The sequence below is a fragment of the Anser brachyrhynchus genome (assembly GCF_964034855.1).
Source record: "Anser brachyrhynchus genome assembly, chromosome: 1".
NCBI classification, from domain to species: domain Eukaryota; kingdom Metazoa; phylum Chordata; class Aves; order Anseriformes; family Anatidae; genus Anser; species Anser brachyrhynchus.
In genome coordinates, this window is record NC_137694.1 from 264,126 (window position 1) to 289,183 (window position 25,058).

The 25,058-nt window shown below is 51.7% G+C and overlaps 1 protein-coding gene across 10 annotated transcripts in view; it reads left to right on the forward strand.

Moving 5' to 3' along the window:
- SHANK3 (SH3 and multiple ankyrin repeat domains 3) overlaps window positions 1-25,058 on the forward strand; it is a 390,020-nt gene that overhangs the window by 21,730 nt on the left and 343,232 nt on the right. For all 10 annotated transcript variants that reach the window (XM_080596421.1, XM_080596428.1, XM_080596427.1 and 7 more), the window contains exon 3: window positions 2,174-2,462. In XM_080596421.1, coding sequence (XP_080452547.1) covers window positions 2,211-2,462 — 252 coding nt within the window. In that variant the 5' untranslated portion in view covers window positions 2,174-2,210. The remainder of the gene's footprint in view (window positions 1-2,173; window positions 2,463-25,058) is intronic.

The following is a 25,058-nucleotide window of genomic DNA, read 5'->3' on the forward strand; positions in this document are numbered from 1 at the left end:
ACAGACCCCAGATGGGGAGCACGGGTGCTTTCCAGCACTCCAGCCTCTCCTCTTGTCCCAGTTCCCTGCCAGGGTGCTGTTCCCAGGCCACAGGGAGCACACAGCAGGAGAGGTGCTGTTGCATAGGCAGTCCCCCTTGTGACGTTTTAGGCTTTCTGTGGTGCTGGGCAAGAACGTATTGTCACACCTTAGAAAGGGGCTGGTTAGGGATGACTGAAACTTACGTTACTGTGTGCTCCCATGCAGGTGCACAGGCTTGACCCATGCCAGGGCAACATTGGGAGTCCAGGGGTGAGGGGAGCCGTGACTGCAAGGGAAGCTGCTGACCCTCTGCTCCTTGCCCTGGCAGGCAGCAGCGTACAGTCAGGACCTGCAGATCTCTTGCACAGGTGTGCAGGTGTGGGAAGGAAAGGAGGAGCTCAGAGACTGGCCAGTTGCTCCTGGGATGCTCTTGTTTGTCATCATCAACCCATGATTTCAGTTTTGGGGTTAGTGCCATGGAGTTGCACGGGTCTGCAGATGCAGCCTTCTCTGTCTGTCTTGCTTTCTCTACTGGTGCAGGACATTCGCAGCAGATGCTGCTCCATCTGGGAGAGTTGCTTGAGGCCAGGCTGCCTGTCAAGAGTCAGGCTCTCCCTGATGCCTGCCTTGTTGCAGTCCCTTGGCCTCAGGGTGGGAGGGCTGAAGGAAGCACCATTAGTCATTTCCTGGACAGATCCAGGCCATACCGTAAATCTCTCCAGCTCTCAGTGGTTTGGGGGCTATTTCTGTTTGAGGATTGTCATGTAGATTAAAGCTTTGAATCCCGGCCAGTGATGGACCGGACGTAGCCCCATGCACAGTCCTGCAGAGCTCAGCCCAGCATCCCATCTGCTCTTGGCAGGACAGTTGCTGGCCTGTCCCTGCCTGGGAGCAAGGACTTGACCTGCCAGGCAGGCAGGGTCCTCCTGTCTCTAGTTCTCACTGGCAGGCGGACTGGCAAAAATAGCAGCCTGTGGCAGTGGCCAGTCGTGTCTGCTCTGTGAGCTGGAGCTAACAGTAGCTGTGCCTGCCACCACTCCACCATGTGCACGTGCTTCTCTGACCGAGGCAGGTTCCTGGGGGGGAACTGGCCATCCATCCTCCCACTCCCAAAACCTTGGCACGAGGTCAATGGCACAAGAATCCTGTTGTCCAAACACAGACCAGTTTGGGGAGCCCCTGGCAGATGGCCCCTGTTCACTGCCTGATGAGCTGGTGGAGATGCTGCTGGAGGCTGGACCCCAAGGGCTAATCTGGCTGTTGGCGGGTGTGCACAGCCACATCGTGAGTGGTGACAGCCCCTGAGCAGGAGTCTCGGAGACCTCAGAGAGGGCAGCATTTAAGTACCTGCAGGATGAAGTTTGCAGGGCAAGAACCAAGACCTTTCCCTATAAAACCCTGAGATGGGCAAAGTGCGGAGCCCTCCATGAGTTGCAGCTGCTTGTATTGCTGATGTCCAGCCTCCCTCATGACTCCCCGCTTGAAGATGCGGAAAGAGCCAGGCAGGCCCTCCAGATATGCTGCGCTCTGGGGCCTGGGCAGGGTGTGTGGTGGTAGTTGGCCCCTGCTGGGAGGAGGCCGCCTGTGGGGATCCCTGCGTGCGGTGGGGCATCTCTGTAGGGTCCCTGAGATGGGGATTCCCATCTGAGGTGGGGGTGGTCCTACGCAAGGCCCTTGGCATGAAGATCCATGTTGGGGGGATGCCCCCATGAGGTCCCTGCAGTGGAGCTACCTGTGGGGGGGGGTGAGTCTGCAAGATTCCTGCGTGGTGGGTTGGGGGTTCCCCGGTACAAGTGTCCTTTAATAGGTCCCCGAGGGGGTGCCTGTGTGGAGCGTGGGGCTCTTCTGCAAGGTCCCTGACACAAGGACTATTGTTGGGGGTGTCCCCACACGATTCCTGCATGGTGGGGTTGGTTCCCCAGCGAGGGCCTCTAGATGGGACTCCCTGTGTGGGACGGGTGCGGGTCCCTGCACGGGGTGCCTGTGTGTGGTGTGGGGGTCCCCGCTGGGAGCCCTGTCGGGGGGCCCACGAGGTCCCTTTGCGGAGGTTGGGGTGCTCTGGTGGAGGGTCCGTGGGGGCGGGGGGCGCGAGGTCCCTCCGGGGGTGCCCTCGTGGTCCCCGCCGGCCGCGCTCACCGCTCGTCTCCCGCAGGGCCCCCGGTGCCGGTGCCGGCCGCGCCGCACGGAGCATGCCTCTGAGCCCCGCCGGCAGCAAGCATGAGAGCCCGGAGTCGCCGCCGCCAGAGCCGCCGCCGCCGCCGGAGCGACAGCCCCGCGCCGCCGGGGAGCCGGGCGCCGGCCTGCGGGAGGAGACGCGGCTCGACCCGGCCCGGGGCCCCGGCGGGCCCCGCTCCCCCAAGCTGGCGGCCCCGGCGCGCATGGAGGAGCCCGCGCCCGGCGCCATCGTCGTCCGCATCGGCATCCCCGACCTCCAGCAGACGGTGAGTGCGCGCCCGGCCCCGACCCGCGCCCCGACCGGCCCCGGCCCCGGCCCCGGCCCCGGCCCCGGCCCCGGCCCCGGCCCCGACTCCCAGCCCAGCGCCGACCGGCGAGAGCCGCCGCCTCCGCGCCCCGGCGCCGCCCGGCACCGCCCGGCAAACTTCGCTCTGCCGCGGGCGGGGGCTTGGCCGGCCACGGCTCCGGCAGGACGGCTCCCCGTGGCCCGGCTCCCCGCGGCCCGGCTCCCCGCCGCCCCTGCTGCCGGTGCCCCGCAGAGCCCCCGCTCCCGGTGTCCCGCGGCGGGACTGCGGCGCTGCCTCTCGGGGCCCATCCCCGCCGGGGCGCTCCGGAGCGCCCGGGGCCGGTAGCGCGGCGGGGCCGGGCTGTGCTGTGCCGCCTGCCCGGGCGTGGGGGCACCGGGGCTGGGGGTAGAGCGGGGCGCAGCGCAGGAGGCTTCAGCACCAGCACCGGTACCTGTACCGGCACCGGCTCCGGAACCGGCTCTGGCTCTGGCACCGCTACTGGCTGGGTGCCGCGGGAGCGTGGAGCTGCAGCGCAGAGCTGGGAAAGGTGATGGCTGCTGGTGAGCCAGCGGTGCGGGCGGTGTGCGTGTGCAGCGGGGCCGCAAGCCAGGTGTGAGCGTGCATGAGTGGCGAATGGACGTAGATGTGACCGCGGCAGGTTTGAGGTGTCCAGCCTGGGTGCAGTGCAGCCATGGTGTGTGCTGGGTGCCCCAGTGTGGGCACAGCGGTGCAGTGGTGACGGTGCCGCAGGCGGGACATGTGTCTGTTGCTCGCCAGGAGCTGATGTGTGACACAGGAGGGCACTGGGCATCGCGGCATGTCAGCTGGGGTGGCTGTGAAGTGGAGCAGCACGTGGGGCGCAGGCGGTAGTTGGCACGCAGCACATTTGGTGTCCGGCAGGCAGTGTGCTGTGGGGAGCGGCTGTGACTGACCAGGGCGGTGTTGGGGTCACCTGGGGGCAAGTGCTTGGAGGCTGAGTCTGGTCAGGGCAGGAAGAAAGTTCACTGAAGGACTGCAATATCCATGGTTCTGATGAAGGGTGCTTGTTAGGGTGCTGTGCTGAGAGCAGTAGCTTGCCTGGGAAGGGATGGGCTGGGAGGTGCAGGGAGCCCAAGCTCAGGGTTGAGATGCTGTGGGCAGGAGAAGGGTGTCCTTGGGGGTGAGGCTGGGGGAGGTAAGGAGGCAGAGGGGACTGGGGCAAGCAGAGCATTGCTGCATGGGTGTGCAGGTTACTAAGGGATGTGAGACCGCTCCTGTTTGGTGGGGAGAGTCCCCTTTTGGAGAGCAGTGTGGGGGTCCTGCCTGGAGCCGGAGGGGCAGCAGCAGGGGCCAAGAAGCTCATGAGAGAATGGTGGTGTTGTGGCTGGGGCCAAGGTGCTGGCATGTTTGCCAGCACAGGCTCACAGGCACTGTGGAGTGGCAGAGGAAGGTGAGGCCACACTGCTTTTAGCGTCGAAGAACTGGATAGACAGTCTGCTCTGGAGAGGAGAGTCCTTGTGCTATGGGAGGGCTTCACTCTGCTCGCTACTGCCTCAGCCTTGCTGCAGCTGTGAGCAAGGCTGTCAGGGACATGAAGTTTGCCTCTTCCCTTCTCCACTGTGTTAGCCCTGACACACCAGGACTTCTTACTTCGGCTCCAGCCCCCCCCATTCCCAAGCAGATGCGAGGACCCAGGTCCCATCCTGCTCCAGCCCTCACCGCAGACCTCATTGTGTGATGCAGAGTGGGACAGAGCCCGAGGACTGTCAGTGAGGACACTCTGCAGTTTGCAGTGGTGTCCACCTCTCCACTTCTCTGTTCCTTGGGCACAGCTCCATATTTCCCTTCCCCATCATAGGCATTTGGGTCATGTTCCTCCCCATGGTCGGAGGGTGCTGCACTGGCCCTCGACAGCTCATGCTCCCCCTGGTGTTTCTGGTAGTGAGAGGGCATTGCCACCTGCTTTGTCTCCTGGCTTGGGCTCTCTCCAGGTCTCTGTGGTGCATGTGGTCAGTTTGTGGCAGTTCCTGACCTGGGTGCAGCAGCAATGTTGCGTACCCTGGCAATGCTGCAGCAAGGGAAGAGGAGACCTGAGGCGCAGGCATCTTCTCACAGATGTCCTTCCCCAGCTTTCTGTGTTCCGCCTGCCTGGCTCTGCCGTGGCATGGCCCTCCCTGGAGGCCTGGGTCCCATCTGGCTGGGAGGCTAGCACCAGCCCTGTGTAGGTTTGCAGGGGGTCAGTGTCTGCACCCCTGAGGGACCTTGCAGCCTGGATGTAGAAACCAGGGCTTGGTCTAAGGAGAGGGGAGGGTGTCCTGCAGGCTGGGATGGGACACAGGATTTTGGTGGCACCTGTGGGAGGGGCAGCCAAGTGCTGACCCTATAAAGGGGCCACTTTTGACCTCCTCTGACCTCCATCTCCTCTCTGGACCTCTACAGAGGCTGGGTTGCGCTGGGCCATGGGGCATCAGGGATCAACCAGAAAGGAGAGGGTTTCTTCCCTGGTTACTCTAGGGAGAGGGCAAATATGAGAAGGATGGGATGCTAGCAGGGATCACTGGTCTCCGCAGGACCATGGTGCTGACAGCAGGCTTGTGTGACAGAGGGATTTTGCTGATTGACCTCCAGGCCTGAACACTCCAAGGTGATCCCATAGCCTCCTTGCACAGGAGCTTCTGAGCATGTGGTCTGGTGTGGCAGCCACAGCCTGTGGCTGATGAGCCATGGGCTTTTCAATAACAAGCTCTGCTCTAAGGTGGGGATTGACTCTTTCAGGATCTTCAGTGCACAGCTTTTCAGTATCAAGTCAGACTCCATTAGCTGCCATTGGACTTCAGCCGGACAAAGTGCACTTTATTCAAGTTCACGTCTCTTGTCAGGGATGGAGCCTACAGGTGGGCTTTTAGACAGTGAAGTGGCTGACTTTTCAAGTCAAGCTTCCCAACTTTCTTGGATTCATCTCCAAGCCTCTTTTAGGTTCCTTTGCAACTCTATCACAATCGTTATTCGGCTGAAAGCCTTTGAATTCCCTGTTAGTGGTTTCCATTGTTAGGTGCAAATCTCCACCTGAGGTGGTGATCTGGAAAGGTACTCTCTTCAGGCACATTGCTGTTTACTCCTAATGATGGGTCAGCACTTCGAGTTAAATAGTCTGGGCAAGCTGCACTAGCTCTGAGCTCGAGGAAGAGAGGTTAAGCTGCCCTATAACCATACAAACAGCTGGAGAAATGGACCCTGGGGGACAGGAGGGTCAGGACACTTTGCAAGATGTTCTCTGACTCTGCACAGACAAATCCAGCTGCAGAGAGCAGGTAGAGATGGGGCAGAGGGAAAGGTCCTCCTGCAGTACCGAAACCAGGGGAGCTGCACTGGGATGGAAAGGGAGAACATAATTACTAAAAGGAGACTCCCCTTGTTGCAGTGCAGAAGAAGCTGGTGGCATTCCCTACCATGCAGGAGAAGAACTCTGCTGGAGCTGTAAACAGGCTATGAACCCCTCAGTGTGCTGACTGACAGAGTTTGCAAATGGCTCTGCTTTCTGAAGGGCAGAGATGCCACAGGGAGTTGCAGGTTTCCCAAAGTCTGTGGGTATGGGACAGCCCTGCAAGTGTCAGGGTGATGGGCTGATGGGAATGTGGGAGAGGATGGTGCTCAGCACTGCCGGCACCAGTGCTACTGCTCTGAGGAGTGCCCGGGGCCGTGGTCAGGAGCTGCATGGTGCCCTGCAGTTTTGGCCATCTTGTGTGCTGCAGGAAGGTCCTATGTCCTGCCCCTGGCAGTCAGCTTGCTGCTTAGCTGGGTATTTTTCATGGTGCCTCAAATTTCCTGTCCCCTGTTCCTCTCTGTGCGGCAGCTGAGGCCCTCAAGGCAAGTATGTCAGGAAGGGAAGGTTCTGCAGGATGGGAGCATCTTGTTGCTTCAGGAGTTTTGTGTCCTTGCCCCTTGCCCACCCTTCCCACTAGCAGTGTCCAAAGGACTTCCTAGCTCTGAGTTTCAGGGTTCCCTGTGCTGGGGGTTAAGTTCTTTGGGAAATGTCTCCCTCCTGCCCACCTCCTGTGGGGTCCACCGTGATGGGACCCTGGCTTCTGATCCTTCGCTCACTGGGCTGTGGGTGCCACGATCCTGCAAGCAGGCTTTGGGCACAGCAGCTGTGATGGGGGTGGCCAGTCTGATGGTACCCCTGGGGCAAGTGAATCCGGGTTATCTCAGGTCACTGGCCTGACAGCAGGTAGCAAGGACAATTAATGTGGGGGCTCGTGCTGAAGCATAGCCGGTGAGATGCTGGAGTACCTGTATCCTGTGGAAGGAGGTCCTGTAGGTGCCCAGGCAGCAGGGTCTGACATGTCCTTCTGTGCTGGCATCTGTCCTGCAGGAGGGCTCATGCCTCATGCAGGGCTTTATGGTATGTCAGGGACTGACGAGGAAAGGTCCCACAATGAAGAGCAGACAGTGGCCTCGGATATGTGGGGTCACCCAGCACTTGTAAGAGGCTGTTTGAGAGGCCAGGCATCTCTTTTCTGTGGAATGAAGTTGCTCATTCTCCTCCATGGCTGCAGAGAAGGCTCTGCTCTGGTCCCACTTCGCAATTGCTCTATACTCCAGGATAATATTTTCTGGCTTGTTATCTCCTTAATGCAAATGAGGGAAGAGCCTGAAAAACAGTGCAACAAAACATTGATTCTTCTGCTAAGCCAAGGGAAACCAAGGGATAAATTTTCCTATTATAAAAGAGAGAGAGGCAACATTTTCCTGAACTTCTGCTTAGCCAAGACTGATGGTAAGAAGGAAGACTGTGAAGAGGTGGTGTGGTGGGCCATTTGTTTGAGGTTTGATGCGAATTCAGTGTGCCAGGAGCATGTGAGAGCGAACGCAGGCCGTCCTGCAAGCATCACCAGCTCTGTCTCCGCAGCCTGGTGAGGCAGGGAGGTGGTGGCCCTGAGCTGCGGCTGGCTGAGCCGCCCACCACCCGACAGCAGCATGGGACTGTGCAAGCCCTGCCTGCGCCCGCAGGGAGGTTTGCTGCGGCCCTGCAGGGCATGATGCGGGGGCTGCGGGTGCCTCTGCTGCTGTGGTCTGGACACTGCAGAGGGGCCGTGTGACAAGGGACGCTGGTTCTGACCAGGTGGTTTGCAAAGGAGGGTTTTCGTGTCTTAAATAAGTGGCCTTTTCTGTAGAAAATGCCACTTGCTTCCTAAAAGAAAAGCAGAGAGGTGGCAGGGGATGTAGGAAATACCAGTGGACACATAGGAGCCGGGGAGTGCCACCACTCCACTGCTGCGTGCCATGTCCCCTGGTGATTGCCTGTGGCACAGGTGGGACTAAGAGAGGTAGGTGAAGAGGTGCTGCCGGTTTCCCCAAACTGGCATGAGAGCTATGGATGGACATTCAGCAGTTCGTGTGCAGTGGCTGTGGAGGCCATGGCAGTGCTGTGCTGGTGGGCACAGCAGCAGACCTGCCGGCAGCCTGCTCCAGTGTCCTGGACAAGCATGTCCCCCACATGCGCCGATTCCCTGCAGCTACCTGCAGGTGCCACATGCTAAGTGATGTGGTGCCAGCTGCAGGTGTTCAGAAGGCAGAACTGCTGAGTTTGTGGAAGAAATTGGTACAAAAAGGATGAATGAAACCACTCTTAACACTTGTTGTGGGTTAGTCCCATAGTCCCCAATCCAATAGTGAAAATCATAGTGAAAATCTGCTGGCATGTGTGCATTATATAAACTACTGTTCTAAATCTGTGTTGCTCCTGGTGTGTTGGCAGGTGTTGGCAGGACAATAAAAGCTTTCTGGGTCCAACCTGGCAGGGGTCTAGGGCAGCATTGTGCTCTGGGGCATCCCAGTCCCCTGCAGAGCCCTCCTAGCACCAGGGCTATAGCAGTTAAAGTACAGACTTTGGGTAGATCTGCTCTATATGCAATGTGATATGAGTCCATGCAGGGTACCGCTCAGTCGGAAAGAATCCCTTCTCACCATCAGCTGCTGCTGCACAGGAAAATACAAGAGGCTTCAGTCACATCAAAAGAGAAGGAAGAACTGCCTGGTTGGTGGTGCAGTCTTTGAGCAACAGTGCGCAGTGGTGTAATTAAGGACTGCATGGTGCTGAGCTCATGAGGGGGCAGAGCCAACACAGTCCACATGCAGTGAATGCCAGTGGACAGTGTGGCTAGCAAGTGCTACTGTCCTCGCCAGCACCAGGGACCGTCTTCTGGTGGTCTGACACTTGTTGGGATGCTCAGGATGCTGCCAGCTGCCTGTTGTGTGCCATTCCTCTGTAGGGCCGTGACTGGGGAGCAGCCCTGTCCGCAGCATGGAGTGGGTGGACAGGAGCGAGCAGGGCGCTGCAACCCAATGGGGCTTAGCAGACCCACAGGAGTGTAGGGCTGCTGCACTGGGTCCATGTGCCGTTGAGGGGGTGCAGACAACCCCAGCATTTCGCTGTCCCAGTGCACACCTCCAGGTGCTGTCCCGCTGCCTGCTCAGCTGCGGTGGGGTGGTACAGCGTGAGAGCTGGGCTGGTTGCAGCGGTGTCTGGAGTGGAGTTCCACGTGCTCGTGGTCCATGCTGCGATGGTGTTTCACCCCATGGGCCCATTTCATATGGGCAGGGAACTGATATGTTATGTGATGATTCCTGAGATAGTAATTTGTTTGGAGTTTGATAACCTGGAGAGCTCCCTTCCTCCTTCAACCCTGCTCCATGTGAGCTGCTGGTGCACACTGGTGCTGGCCCTTGCATTGGCAGGGGGTGTAAGCATGGGCAAAGCAATGAGGAGGCTGGTGTGCAAGGCCCTGAGGATCTTTTAAAATTGGTAGAGCTTCTCCTCCTCATCTGCCTGCTCCTGCATTCATCCTGTGGCTGCTTATCCTCCAGGAACAGCCATTTCAACTCAGCTTTTGGCTGCGTATTGCTCTGTGGGAGAGGGTGGTGAAGACCCAGGATAAAATTATCCAAAACACCTACAAGATTTATGAGATTATAATCTATTTTTTAACAAGACAGAAGCATGCTCAAGCTGATTTTTTTTCTTTTTTCCTGAAATAGATGTGAATCGCAGGTCTGTATCATTAAAACATTTGAAAACCATACTGATTGCCCTAGTATTGTGGTAGGAGTGCTTTGGACATACGTGCCAGCCTCCTCTGGGGGCCCATAATACAGAAATAATCCTTGAAAAGTGCAGAAGTCCTCCAGCAGTCATCCAAGTCCCCTCTGTCTGCAGTATGCACTGGTGCTGGCTGTTGGAAGGTGCCTGGGTACATCCTATGGGAAAGTGTGTTCTGCTGCTGCCAGCGGGCAGTGCTGGCTACCCCCTGTATGTCCAGTTGCTACCATTGTTGTCAATACAGAGTGAAAAGGCACAGGTTTTCCACAACCATAGAACCACAGAACATCTTGGGTTGGAAGCGACCTTAAAGATCATATAGTTCCAGCCCCCTTACCACGGGCAGGGATGCCACCCACCAGATCAGGTTGCTCAGGGCCTCGTCCAACCTGGTCTTGAACACCTCCAGGGATGGGGCATCCACAACTTCTCTGGGTAACCTGTGCCAGTGCCTCACCACCCTCAGAGTAAAGAACTTATTCCTAACATTTTCACTGGAAGCAGGGAAAACTTGTTCCAAGGAATCACGGCTCAGCACATCACATAAAAAATGTATATGTAGAGATAAGAGCCGCTTGCAGGTGAGTGGTACTTAGGAAGTGGCTAACTATCAGAGAGCTGGAGCTTATTGAAATAGCTCAGAAAAATCTGGAGGAATGGCAGTGTTCAGCTGATGAGGCTTCCACCTGGAGATTTCCAAGGGTTTTTCTTCTCCATTGTGTGCTGGGAACTCTCTTTCTTTCCCTTTTTAAATCATGTTAAAACCAGACCAAGGAGCTGCTGTAGGTTAAAATAACATTTTTCCTCCACTGGCTCTAGCCTGCAGCAGCTTCCCTCGTCAGGTCCATGCGCACTATTGGAGCCGAGGGAGGAGATGGCAGCAGCATTTTTGACTTTGACAAGTCTGCAAACAGTGTCCTTGGTGCGGAAAGTCCTTTCTCTGTCTTCTGGGTACTGTTCCGTTGGGTCTGGTGTATTGCCACTGTCAGAAACAGCGACAGCTCCTTCTAGCCCTACAATCGCTTTTGCTGCCCAGGGCTATGGGGCAGGTCTGGAGGCCAGGATGTGTGCAGCTGTGCTCAGGTCTTCATGCCGGCTGTGCAGCACCAGCAACGCCGTGTGAGCTCCTGGCAGCACGGATGGCACTGGCCGTGTGCTAATTAGCTATTTAAATATATACCCACCCACACCACGCTCTATTTAGGTCCTTACTTGCTGTCACAAAGCAGGGATAAAAAGCACAAAATCAGGTTTGAGCGTTGTAGATTCTCCCAGGTCATTTTAAACTGAAATAATGAAAAGGTCTTTCTTGACCTGAAAGGGACAACTCCCACCCCCTGAAGGGCTGAGGATTCATCTCGTGTGTCCCAAGGCCTCACAGGAGCCCTTTCCTGCGGTTTTCTTTGTGGTGTGGAGCTGGTGGAGATGGTCTGTGCATTGGCTGCTTTCTGCAGCTGCTTGTCAGAGATGGAGAAGGAGAGGAAGAGAGGGCAAGGAAAGTGGGGCTGGCACTGCATCTGCTCCTGCCAGAGGGGTGAGAGTGTAGGTGGCCCTGGGCAGGAGCGTGGCCACCAGCCATGCAATGTGACCACGCCAGCCCCTGGCTCCTGGGCTCACAAGCTCATCTCCTCTGCCCAGTGCCTGGCTTCTCACTCCTCTCCCAATACCACGCAGCACCTAAAAATTCTTGTTTCCATGCTCCATCTCGGCTATGTGCGCAGTGCAGAAAAAAAATAAAAAATAGCAGAACTTTGATGTTGCAAAGGGAAGATCTGGAGGTCAGGAAATGACCTCCTGAATGGCCTAAACCTGCTCTTAAAACTTTGATCCTTGGCCAAAGCATCTGCTTTCTGCTGTTGTAAAAATCTCTAGATGTCAATAGTTGTATTGGATTTTCAACCCTTTTATGGAAGAATCAAACCACTTATGCACATGCTTTGAGATGCTTTTTGATTACAAGCTGCACATTGTTTTTCCATAGGAACCCAGCTTCTTTCAGATTGGATTAATAGTGCTCAATGAATGAGACAGCTGTTCAGCTTTTATTAATCTTTCTTATTCACTCTGCAGCCCTATGCTTCACTCACTGTATGCTGCCGAATGCTGCACCAAACATGACATACTTTGAAGTCTCCTTGTAGCTTTTTTTTTTTGCATTTATTTTCCTAACACAAACATTAAAGCATTCTGCTAGTATCCAGACAGTAGGATTTACAGAGGGGACTGGGATTATCAGTATAACAAACCATAAGGTTTTGTCCGGTGTTCTGTTATACCGTGCTGAGTAGCTGGGGGTTTGCTACGGCATCGCAGCTGGCCAGCCCGTCTTCCAGTGCAGTGCTTGTGTAAGGCAAGGAGCCCACCTGCTCCCTTGGGATGTGCCAGTTTTCCCCAGCCACCAAGGGGAATGAGGAGCAGGTGGCGGCCAGCCTTGTACAATCATTAATATGGGTCGCATACCTCAGCAAGAGCACTGTGGTTCAGGCTGCAGTTTAGTAGTTAATACTAAACCCGTTGGCCCGGGCTGATGGAGCTGACCCTGGAGCCTGCACGGGGAGCAGGGCAGAGCGCAGGTCCCTGTCCTGCGGGGCCGCCCCTTCTTTGCCCATGGGATGTGCAGCGCGGTGGTGCCTGGGTGTAACGGGAAGGGGAGAGGTGCACCTGGGCTGGGGTCCGCAGAGCCCGACATGGGGACTGCTGGCTGTGCTGCTGTGAGGGGAGCCGGCAGCCAGACCTCGCCTGCCCGCAGGGACGGGCTGTGGGGTAGCGGCTCATCTCCTCCGGCCGCTGCAGCTCAGGTCCCCGAGCGAGGCTCCTGACCCACGGGGCTCTCAGTCAGTGCACATCCAAGGAGGGCTCTCAGAGAAGCCCTTAGCTGAGCGTATGAAACTAGTTTACTTACTAAACCAACCTTAACCATAAATCAGTGAACATGTTTTATTCCTCCCAGCTTATGCAGCTGGGTCAGTTCACAGGGGAGCAGATCCAAAAGTGAGGAACCAGGTGGAGATTTAGCAAGCAGAGGAGAACTCGCTTTTTGCCTCTAATCCAGAAATAAAAGTCCTTTCAAGTGGGTGAGACCTACCAGTGCTGAGATCTTGATGAATGTGAAGAAACAGTTCATTTAAGTAACTATAGATGAAAGTCCCTTTTTATGGCCATTGTTTGTAAGTGCAAGGGATATTTTGGTTACTTTTTGGCATTTCCAATGAATCCAGTACAGGTAGTGTAGGGTAGCTTATTTAATTTGTTAGTACTCAGAAATATTTTAAAATGCTAAATGAATATTTTATTGCCAGTTTTAATTGTAGGCCACTTTGATTTAAATCACAAGTAAAAAATTACTCATCCTCTATTAAGTAAGAAAAATGCTTCTCACTCTTTTCTAAAATATTAGGATAAAAATAAAAAAATTGAATGTATACTTTACATTGTAATTGCTTAAATAGATGCATAGAGTTACCATGTATCTACTTAGGAAGAAGCACTTCTGGTTGTAAAGTCTATATTAAATCGCAAATTAATCTAATGTAATGGCTATGAATTGATCCGACTCAGCTTTTCTTTAGGAAAATGGTGGAATGCAGAACAACATCAGACTCATTTATTTATAACCAGATTTTCTGCCAGCTGATTTATCATGGTTAAAATCGGTGATCACTTTGACTTAAATCAATCTACTTTACTTTATTATGTGTGTGGAGGGAGGCTTTTCCCTGAAGCAGGAGAGCTTTGGGTCACTGCTTTGTGGCTGTGGCTGTGGTTGGTTATTTTGGGGGCTGGGAAATTTAGCTGCCAAGCGTGCAACACCCTTTGGGACACCATGGGTGAATTATTTGATGAGTTGTTTTGAGTAAATGCAATTTATTTGCATAAAACTCTTGAAACTTGATTTAAAGAAAGCCATGTAAATATGCATCCATTCACTAGCGCAACGAACTCAGCCCTTCTGTCAGCAGGGAAGCAGTAAGCATTCCCTGTATCCTGCTCTGCAAACATTTCACGGCCCTGATGGAGGGCAGTGGGGAAAGGGGAGCCTTCCCTAGGAGCAGAGGGGCATGCCAGGCTGCGTGGCCGGGTGAGTGCAGGCCCCTTGCTCTTGTGAAGCCAGCTGGCCATGGTGCAAAGGCTGCATCCCGTGTTTTGTTCTTGGTGGCAGGCATGGCTGGCACAAGTGTGGTGAGGGCTGGTGGGCGCTGCGGTAGCTGGGCTGGCTCCCCATGTGGACCCCCGTGCCATGGGTGTCCAAACCTCTGCTGCAGTGGCTGGAGAAGGATATGGGCCATGCGGAGCTGGGCAGGCACAAGGTGAGGACCCTTGTCCCATCGCTTGCAGGGCAGCTCAGCAGAGCCAGCGGCATCCCCGGTGCTCCCCAACTATGCCTGCCATGCCAGTGGGTGCTGCTCAGATCCAGTCTTCCTCTCCAGTTAACTGCTTCTCCCAGAATTGTTCAGAAAAGGTTTAAACACTGAAGTTACTAGCAAGACACGTGCCTCCACCTTGTACCTACATTCTGAGTTTGAGTCCTTCCCTTCAGTCAGAGTGGGACTTATAGGTGGGAATGGTGCTGGTGGCATCCCAGCACTGCTGTAGGCTGATGCACCAGCAGTCCTGGTGTGACAATGCCACTGCACAACAAGGAGGAGGAGAGGGCAAGGCGGGTGACTGGATCTCACAGTACTGAGCATCGCTGGTCACTGTGACACCCATTTATTCCATTTCACCAGGAGAGGATGTGGGGGCATGGGTGAAATGTTTTACTGGAACTGGGCATCCACGTCTCATTCCTGTCTTCAGTGATGCTCTTTAGCTATCAGAGAGCTTGTTTGTAAAATGGGTCAATAGTGGTTGCCTTACCCAAAGGTTTAGGATGTGCCCTTCACCGTTAAAGAGCTGGTGCCAAAAGCAGTGTTAAGCATCATCAGTGCAAGAGCTGAGGCAAAGAGTCACAGCTCCTCCCTGGAGGCTCAGAGATAGTGATGGTGGAGATGTTTCACGGTGGAGAGATTTCATTCTTGCACATTAGGATCACTCTGGGGTCTCCTACACCCTTGGATAATTTGGTGATGCTCCTCCCCATTCCTGTCCAACACCAGAGCCAGCTTTGTGGAAGGCAGGGTTGTTTCTCCGGCTACTCCCTTCCCAACTCCCGCAGACAGGTTGTGAAAGCCTTCGCTGCTGGAGCAAGGCTGGAGGTGGGGAGGTGCAAGCGCTGCAGCCTGAGGGGCTGGGACAGGTTTTAGCAAGGAGCTTGACACAGCATGAGCTGCACCCCGCTCACAGACCAGCTGCGGTGGCTGAAGTAGAAATGTTCCTCACTGTTGCTTTTTCTGCTTAACAAGAGAAAAACTCCTTTCTTGCTATGTCTCTGCCTTTGGTCTGTTTGGCAACTGCTGCTCCCTGTCCCACATCTGGGCTCCCTGTCCCACATCTTTGCTTTCTGGGCAGAATGTGCCTGGAGAAGGAGCAGCCACTGCGCCCATGGGCTGATGCTGGGAGGTGTGGTGGGGCTGCTGGGGCTGGGGCTCGAGGCAAGGAGACCCAGTGGGCTGGCAGGCTATGGGAACTATGTACATTCTAGTGAAATACATGAAGGAAAACTTGGAGCAAGCAAGGCATTGAGGATATAACAGGTATATTTAGCTTGGACTAAACTGTCAAAGCAGGTATTTCTCTTGTCTTTCTGAGCTCTGTCCCCTGAACACTTGCATACTTGTAGTTGCCAGAGGTTTTGCAGCTTGAAGGTTCAGCCATAGCTTTGTGCTGGGAGCTGCAGGTTTGTTCACATCGAACACAGCGCAGGGCAGATTTCATGGATCCTCAGAGGGAAAGTGCTTGCAGAGCATCCTGCACTGGGAGCATGATCCTGCTTGGGCATGTGATGAGGAGCTCAGGAGCAGGCACAAGCTTGCACTGTCTACTTTTGGAAAGAAGACAAGAGGGCAGCCTTCCCTCTCTCCTTGCCTGTGCTTAGAGGGCAAAGTGAACATAATTGAGCCATAATTCACAGTTACTGGTAAGAAAGCATGGGCCACAGTATGAGAAGCGGTATTGGAGCTTTATATTACAGCTATCTCCAAGGGAGATTATTTTTATTAAAATCTGGGTTGATGGAAAATTCTGAGATTAGCTTCATTTTTAATGTATAGTTCTTTGTGGATCAGCCCCAAAAGAGTCTTCCTGCTGTCTCCAGCTGTCGAGCTGTGTTCCTGTTCCCAGAAGCATTGTGACCAGACACCCAGTGTGCTGAAGATGCCCAGTTCTAAATGAATGTCCAGAGTTATTTGTCAGCATTTCCAAGAAAAAGTGGATATGAAATCTTAGGTGAAGAAAAACCCCACAAATTGTTGGAAGATTACAGTAAAAATGATCAGTGCTGCAGACCCACTTATTCCCCAAACCTCTGCCACTTCTATTTGCATGCAAGGAAAATGTGCGCATCTGGCAGTACGAGCAGAGGAAGGTTGTCTGCCCGGAGGGATTTGTCACCATGCCGTGGGGCTGGCAGGGAAGTGCCCCACAGCAGGGAGCACAGCCCCCTCCCCATGTGTCTGTTCTCCTCCTTCCTGCAGCAGCAATCCCTGACTGAGCCCTCTGTATGCCTCCAAGCAGCCCAGCTCTGTCCCGCTGTGGCCATGTGGTGCCCAGTGGCTGCCGCTGGGCCAGTGCCACTGGGCAGCGGGAGCAGCTGCTCCGAAGGGGGTACCTGGTGCTGACATGCATGCTGCATGGGGGCTTGGTCATAATGGTGGAAGAATCCCACAGGACTTGTGTCTGCCAGCACAGACATCTGTACTCACAGGGGCTACGCATCATCCTGTCTGGGCCAAGAGGTGCTCTTTTAGTAGAATTGGTGTGAACTGTTGTACAGGTAAAGGCTGAAGCCAGTGCATTCCCCTGCCTGACAGCACTGAGGTTTGCAAAGGTGTCCCGTGGGAGAGGCCAGGGCCGGCTGTGCCAGGTGCCATGGGGAGGACAGCTTCTGCAGACACAGCCTCAGGGGCAATACCAAGGAGCTGTAATGAGGTGAGTGGCTGCCTCAGGGCATGGGGTCCTGCTGCAGGCAGCCAGCAGGAGTTGGGCATGGGCTCACCAGCACAGGGCTGACTGCAGGGTGTGTGCTGCTGATCAGATCTGCCAATGAAATCTGCTGTGTGTCCTTGCCTGCACCTGGCCAGGGTGGAGACTTGTGCCTGGTCAGGATGCTGGCACTGGCCTTGAACCCTCCGTGGTCCTTCTGGTGGCACTTAGGAGCAAGCAGCAAGTGCTCCCATATCCTGGATCCCTGGGAGGTTCAATCACCCAGCAGTGCCGGAGGACTTGGTGCTCCCAGTCACACACTGGGGCCATGCTGTGTCTCTGCTCCTGCTGCTGCCTCTGTCCAGCGTGCCCGAGTGTGCTGTGTCTCTCAGCACTGGCATGGTGCCTGTGGGGACCTCAAGAGTATCCCTAAATTTTTAAAGCATGTCTGAAAAATTTCCTGATATGCTTTCGAACATAGGTTTTTTCTCTGTTAATGGCTTGGTGTTGGCTGCTGATGACTGGATCTGCTAATGGATTCCTTCTAGGTTCATCTGAGCATATGTGTGGAGCGAGTGGGGACCAGAGTTTGCTGCCCTTGGACCAGTTCCCTGGTGCCACTCACCGTCTGCAAACACCGCACCCATGGGAGGGAGCACAGGGACATCTCTCCTGTCAGATTGGCTCACCCCACTGTGCAGCCTCAGCTCCTTCTGTGCTGTTCATCCCCTCCCTTGCTGCCCTGATTGAATTGTAATAATAAATTTACACAGTAACATTTCATAAAGTACATGGTGTTACAGCCCTTTGCTGCCCACATTTCCCAGAGATTTGGTGTAGCACATTAGGGCATGCTGCTCATTTTCTGACTACAGTTTTATCAGGTGTGGTTGAGGTGACTTAGGGTGTTTTCTCCCAGGGCTCTGGAGGAAGACTGGGATCCCTGCATGCAGCCAGCACTCTGTCCGCAGGCTGGCTCCAAATCCACCACCCCACTGTGCTATCGGCACCTTCCCTCTGGTTCTAAGTTGATTTCTTGCTGTCCCCAGCATTTCTCAGGCTGTGGTTAGAGTTTGTGAATCATATACCTTAAGATGAATATTTACACAGGTGCTGAAGGAACATAATTGAAATTAATTCTTTCTTTGTGTCATGTGGGGACTGAATACAGCAGAAGAAGCTAACAAAAAAGGCTTTAAGAGGGAGGAATTGGGTGACATCATCTACAGCTACACAAATGAGTTTGTTGCCCAACACCATGCTGGCTGTCTTTATCTGTCAAGGTTTTATGCATTTAATTAGCATATTTTCAAAAATTTTCAGTGTTGTGCAAGGGTGTGTGGATGGACAGACTGTGCAAGTCAGTTGTGTGAAGGTCCTTCCTGCTGTAGTGGTGGGATTTTGTCAATGGGCAGAGTTCAGCAGTACGTTATAATTGCAAATCTGTAGATGTTCAAACCTGGATTCACCAAATCTCTCATAGAGGCTGGTTCTAGATTGGGTTTCCTGCTTTTCCTGCAGCTCTTATTGTGCCTTGTCCCAGATATTTTTATGGCAACTATGGCTTTCCCAGCCTGAAGAGTGACTGGTGGGCCTGAAACATCATTCATTTTTCTTAGCTGTGTCAGATGATTTAGCAAAGGAGAGAATCTCTTGCTTTTACCTGTACTCTCAGTCCAGGAAAGCGTAGGATTGCTCTAGGAGATGTTCTTCCTCACTGTGGCCTGTGGCATCTAGCCATAGAGCTGTGGAGCTCCAGCTGTGAGTGAGTTGTAAGTTCAGGATGGTGCCTGCATGCATGCCCGGGACATGTGAGCTGCCTGCTCCTCAGTGGTCCCAGGTGTCCCACAGCGTCCTCAGCACCACTGCAACCATGGTCTGGCTCAAGACCAGGTGCTCTCCAAACCTTAACCAGTATTGCCAACTCCAGGGGGCCTGTGCTTGCAGAGACCGCGGAGGATTTGTTCTCAATGTGGTTTATGAAGATTTCTCATCTGTTAAGGAATGCTGTGTTTTTTGTTCATCCAAATCCGCTTCATATATGAAGTTAGCTCAGAGCGAGAACCAGAGGTTTATGCTAGGAGACGAAAATCTTAAATCCTAAATTACAAACGGAGCAGTGCAGTTACAAAAGAAATAACAGCACAGATTTAGAGTGTATCTTGCATTTACTGTTTTTTTTTCTTATAGATACAGTCAGCTGAGTTTTCTGCCTAGCAGTGTTCTGCCTCCAAGCTACTTATGTGAGCACCCTCTGATGCAAAAAACTTAATTTCTGATTTATCTGTTTTTTCTCAGTTAGCTTATACATATACAAAATTTCAGAGCTTGTCCTACACCCATTCTCTACTTATGATGGGACCTCATGATATTGTGACCTTACGTTTAGTCGTGTTTCTTTGAAGAGAATCCCAAAAGAAGCATGTTTGAGAGAAAGCATCTCTGGACATCAGAGCTTCTCCCGCTTCTTCTCCCACCCTCTCATTTCTTTTTTCATAGAGTCCCTGGAATTAGATTCATAAACTTGTAATTTGCAGATTACACAGTAAAATGTTTTTGGCATTGTTTTCAGTTTAGCTTTCAGTTTCCTAGCAGTTTGTGAAGATTTGGTATTATGGGATGTTACATACCATTAGACCCAGCGACAGTGCCTCAGATTTGCTTTGCCTCAGAGCAGCATTCCCTTCTCAGGGATTCACAAATTGAGATTTTATCTTTCATTTAATTGGGGCTTGTCCAGTTAAATAGTAGTGAGTAACAAGGGCCTCAGGTGCCCTGGAAAGGTGATTGAGGATGAGCAGTGGGCTGCTGTGCTTCTCCTGGCTAGGACCCTGGGGGAGGAGGTAACTCACCTGTGTCTGGAGGAGGTAACTCACCTGTGTCTCCTTGCGCTGCTGTTGTCTGTAGGTTTGTGCCCGGCCAATAAGCACAGAGTCGGAATACACAGGAAGGTCTTTCAATTAAATAATTAATTGTATAACTCTGCAGAGTCAGGTGCTTGGCGATCTTCCACAAAGCAAGTACACCTCTGACTCCAATCACCATCAGCAAACTTGTGAAAACTCTCCTTGGCTCCTTTTGTTCGGCTGTTACAGCTCACCTAACTTATCTCTACTGAGCTTGCGCGTTACAGAGGAACAGTTGGGGGGGGGGGCAAGGCAGCAAATCCCACATTTGCATAGATTAGCATTTTGATGAGTGTGATTTTTAATATTTTAATGGCCCTTAATGAGCAAAAGGTTACTATAGGTCAGTCTGGAGCTGTTTTTCTCCTTCTTGTTTATTACCTTTTAATTACCTTTTATCCCTTATCTTCCTTGCTTCTGCTAGCTCAAGGCTACCTGTCTCTTTCTTTCAGCTAAAAGACTACACAAGCTACAGGTCTCCCTACTTTCTTCAAGGTTTTCTTGTTTTTTTTTTGTTTTTTTTTCCCAGCTTTGGGACTACACTGTCAGTACCCTGCCAGCACCTGAGGCCATGGACTAAGGAAGTTCTGCCAGGAAGGAAAGCGGGGTGGCTCACCACAACCCTGACAAACAGGGTGAAATCCAAGCTGTTGAGTGCCTTTTAGTCCCTGTTGCCGGCTCACATTTGTGCTTAGTGAGGAGTCAAGCAAGATTTGAGATTTTCCATTGCTTTGAGATGGGACCTGTATACAGTCAGTGTAAGTGCTCTGGTCTGGGCTCATTCTGAGCCCGGTGTGATCCCAAGGGTTTCCATGGGACAGACACAGAGCTGATTGTTGCTCTGATAGTGAATAAAATATGGAACTAAAGAGTAAGCACTTGCTGCTGGTAATTGAGTCCAAGGGGCCCTACTAATTTTTCCTGTAGCTTTGCAGCAACCCTAATTGGTCATGCTGGCTTATGGATGCATAATTGTTAGAGATGCTGATACTTATTTATGGTAATAGCCAGGGTCTCATTTGTGATTAGAGAGTCGATATGCTAGGTGTTGTATAAACACATGCAAAGACAAATTTTTCAGCCTGTAAATGTTCTTCTTGTTTCTATTTCTCTTTCCTGGTTAAAGGTACATTTCAGTATATTGCTTTTTCCACAGTTACTATGTTGCATTAAAAAGGGTGTGCAGGAACATTGCTATACTTTTACTAATAGAACTATAAATTATTTATCTCAGTGAGTGTACAACACTGTAGCGATCCATTAAAGTTATTGTTGTGTTTAATATTTGTTTTATTAATCTTTTCTTCTGTCAATCACTTCAGATTAACTAATAAGTATGAGCTGTTTTCTAAACTTCTTTCTTTTCTTTATTTTTTTATATACCAAAGTGTCCTAAAACTAATGCATCATCTTAAATGCATTTACTTCTGTTATACTATGAAGTAATGCCTTTGCAGTGTGGCTCCAAATCCCAGAACCATAACAATTAAAAGATCCAGTAAGCATTTTTCTAGCATAACTTGTCACATTGGTATTTATTCTTAGTCCAGTCTAACTCAAATGTCCCAAGAAAGCAGGTTATTTGCTTATATGGAAGATTACAGTAAAGTTTGTTATCCCTGGCTGCTGGAAAAGAGGTATTTTCTGATGCTGTCTTTTTTTCATCATCTACTGTCTGCTTGAGGTTTTAGTGTGGTGCCAGCCACTGTGCCATGTTACTATGGGAAATCTGTACAGCAGCGAGTGCATTGCATTTCTCAATTCAAGATCTGGCGAAGGAGTTGACCTGGGTTCTCTGGTCCAGCATAACAAGCTGCACGTAACTCGCATCAGAGAGAGTTAAGAGTAAGGAGCTCTGTTTGGATCTCCTTCCAACTTGTACCCTTTCCTGGGATAACCTGGAAAAGCTCCTCTGTCCCATTATCCCAAAAGCTGGAACTGGGCATTGAGCTGCCCTTGCACATGGGTAGGGTCTGCTGTCCCACTGCTCATCCCTGGTGGCTTGAGCTGCCCAAGGTGACCTTAAGGGTGCACGTTCTTGAGCTGCAGATAACTTCCCTGTGGCTGCCCATGGGCCGATGCCAGTGCCGCGCTCGCTGGTCCCTGAAGAGGGTTTTCTGTGTTTGCAGCTGCCATAGCCACCATGCGATTGCTGCTGCAGAAGGAAGCCATCTAGGTCCTCCAGGACTTACTCTGAGCACATGCAGGGCTCCTGCAGGAGGGCCCTGTCTGTCCTTGTGCATCTGGAGTAGGGATGCCGGGTTGTACATTTTTTTAGAAAGAACAGCAAAACAGGTGAAGCTGGGAAATGGGGAGCAAAAGGGCTCCGTGATACCTTCTTGGGCATTAGATGCTTTGGCATCCAGACCATCTGGCAAGACAAATTTGAGTAGCTCTGAATGTTCCCTTCTTTGCACAGAGCAGGAAGCTCAGCTCTGAGGGCTGGATCCCAGTCCCGGAGCCACTTCCCGTTAGCACAGCAGTGCCTCCTGACAGCATGGGGCTGCATGTCTAGAGGTGGCCTCCACCCCTCCCCTCTGTCCTCACTTCATGCTGGGGCTCTGAGTACCTCCTTCCACTTGGGCAGAGTGGGAGGTGTGTCCTGCTCCCCTGCCCTCAGGTGAGAGGGGAGCATGGTACCTGGAAATGACCCTTGTCTTTGATTGTGCCCACCGGGATGTGGCAGGTTATCATAAAATCATAGAATCATTAGGGTAGGAAAAGACCTTCAAGATCATCTGGTCCAACCATCCCCCTACTACCAATATCACCCACTAAACCATGTCCCTTAGAGCCAGGTCCAACCTTTCCTTGAACACCTTATCATACCTCTCATCTGGGGGAATGTCCCTGGGGAGCCCGGCAGTCCAGTGTAACAGTGTAAGGCGTGGTGGAGGCATGCAGGGGTGCTCCCCATGGATCCTTTGCAGTGCTGTGGTCACAAACTGTGTGACCTGAGGGTAGGATCTGCCTATTGGCTTACAGCAGGAGCAGCCACGTGCCAGCGCAGAGAACGAAGAAGCTGTGTCCTTCCTGTGGACGCTGTCTCCCAGGGGTTTATGTACATGGATTTGTGGCAGCGCTTTATCTTCAGGCTTTTGCCTCGGCACTAGCCTTGCACAGGCTTGAGCTGACCACTCACATTGGCTGTTTTTTTATTTTGTTTGTTTGTTTGTTTCTTCCTGAGATCACTGTGGGTGTTTTCCAGCAGCTCAAGCCAAATGTTGTTTCTTCCCACTGCTCATGCTTGTTTGTTGAGGCACAGATCAATTTAGAAACTGGTGCTCCAAATTAAGCTGAACTGGAGCTGGGCGGGGATAATCCGTCTTCCCTTTTCTATGATCTAACAGAGGGTATTTTTCCACATTTCTTTTTTTCTCCTCCCCATTATTGCTGACAAATATATTTCTAATTTTCTGTCTCATGTGTACATCATTATCAGGCATTGCAACTTGTATAGTTTTTCTCTTCTACTGAGTATGTGTGTGTGGAGTTTTACAAAACAGGATTAATCTTTGCTGAGTCTTATTGTCTGGAAACATGTCACATTTTTTGGTATACTCGCTGCTTATTTAGGATGCAATCATTATTAGCAACATCTTATTCCCTTTTAATGTCTTTGTTGTTTGATTGACCCCAGATGCCATTTAACCTCCTTCCTCTATTTAGGTCTTTGACCTTATTTATTGTTGTTGCTATACTGGCTGAGGGCTGAAGAATGGTATGGTAGTGGCATACCCAACAAAAATTTGAGAAATTAAAATCATGCAAACAAGATGTCATGAAGCAGTATTAGAATCATAGAATCACAGAATATCCCGAGTTGGAAGGGACCCACAAGGATCATTGAGTCCATCTCCTGGCACCACACAGGTCTACCCAAAAATTCAGGCCATGTGACTAAGAGCACAGTCCAAATGCTTAAACTCTGACAGGCTTGGTGCTGTGACTACGTCCCTGGGGAGCCTGTTCCAGTGCGTGACCACCCTCTCGGTGAAGAACCTCTTCCTGACATCCAGCATGAACCTCCCCTCTCACAGCTTGGCACCATTCCCTCAGGTCCTATCACTGGTCACTAAAGAGAATAGATCGGTGAATATTAAACACTGCTTCTAAAATGTGCAATTTACTCTATTTCCATGGTCCAGGAATTTTATAATTCTCAACATAAAGAAAACTTCCATCAGTCTGCTAGAAGTCATGCTTTTCCTGATACTGGTTTTAATAACACTGTTTTTATTAAAACAGTCTGTAACTGCTTTTGGCTTATAGCTCAGTTTTGCTGTAGACCACTGATTGTCTAAATGTGTCCTGACTTTCACAGATCATTGGCATCATTAAAGGCTTGGTTGATTAATTAAACAGCCAGCTAACCTAACAAAATCCTACTCCCTGCTTCTGATTGGCTCTTCCTTCTTACTGGTTTATTGATGGAAAGTCAGGCTTTGTTATATCACTGCTTTACAAAATTGACTTGCAGAACAAGTGGTGAGCTGTTGATGCAGGGGGCCAGGGAAAGGAGCAGTGCTGGAGGCCGCAGGCGTGAACAGCCACGTGTGCTTGGGACTGGGCCACGTGCCCTGCGTGGGGTCAGGAGGGGGGAGCCCGGGTGGGCATGGGGAAGGTGTGACTGGGTACCAGAGGGGAGAGCGCAGCATCCACTGATGCATGGGTAGAGGTCATAGTGCAAATGCGTGGTGGGAGGTTGTGAGAGCAGCAGTACCTACTTGAGCAAAACAGAGACATTTTTCCTTCTTTTCCCTTAGTAATGTCCTGCTGTTAATTTTCAGTATAAGGAGGCGAAGTAGTTGTTGCAGGGAAAAAAAGGGAAAGCAGAGTCAAGATTGTGTTGTGAGCTGTCCCAGGGATGTCAGGGCAAGCATGGAGGCTCTATAAGCTGCCATGTAGTCCTCATCTGAGCCTCTGCAGTGCTGCTGGAGGCTGAGGGCCTCCGGAGTCAGGCACAGATACTAAACTTAACAGTAAGTTAAGTAAGTTGCTGAGAAGACCCCCTTGAACACTCAGACATTGCAATTTCTATATTATAGTCTTACCATTTTTAGTCTGCTGCGTTTTCCCAAATTCGTTTCAGGGATATGTTCAATTGTTGGGTTGCTTTGGATTTTTTTTGTACTTTTTGAGCCATTGTGACCAAAGTAATTGCATCCTGCCTCAGGTTCTTTTTCTGTGGGAAGTATGATATACATTTCCTTATAGATCCAAAGGAATCTCCTGTATATAAATGCAGAGCATGCAAACTCTGCAGTTGCTGATAGAAGAAAAATGCTATTTTTTTATAACCGGGAAAAATATGGAAGGTAGTCAATATAGGCCCTTCTAAAACTATTTAACTTAATATTAACTTCAGTTTATTTGACAACTTGAAATTCCTTTCTACGGCAGAATTTTTATTGCAAACATGATAATATTGTAGAAGTTGCCATTTGTGAACCTCGAGGCCTTGGTTGCCTGGGAACAGTCAAGCTTTTGGGCTGCTGTTGGGAGGCTGCCAATGCTCAGTGTGTTGGACAAATACTGGCTGAATTGATCATCAGAGGAGTGGTTAATAAA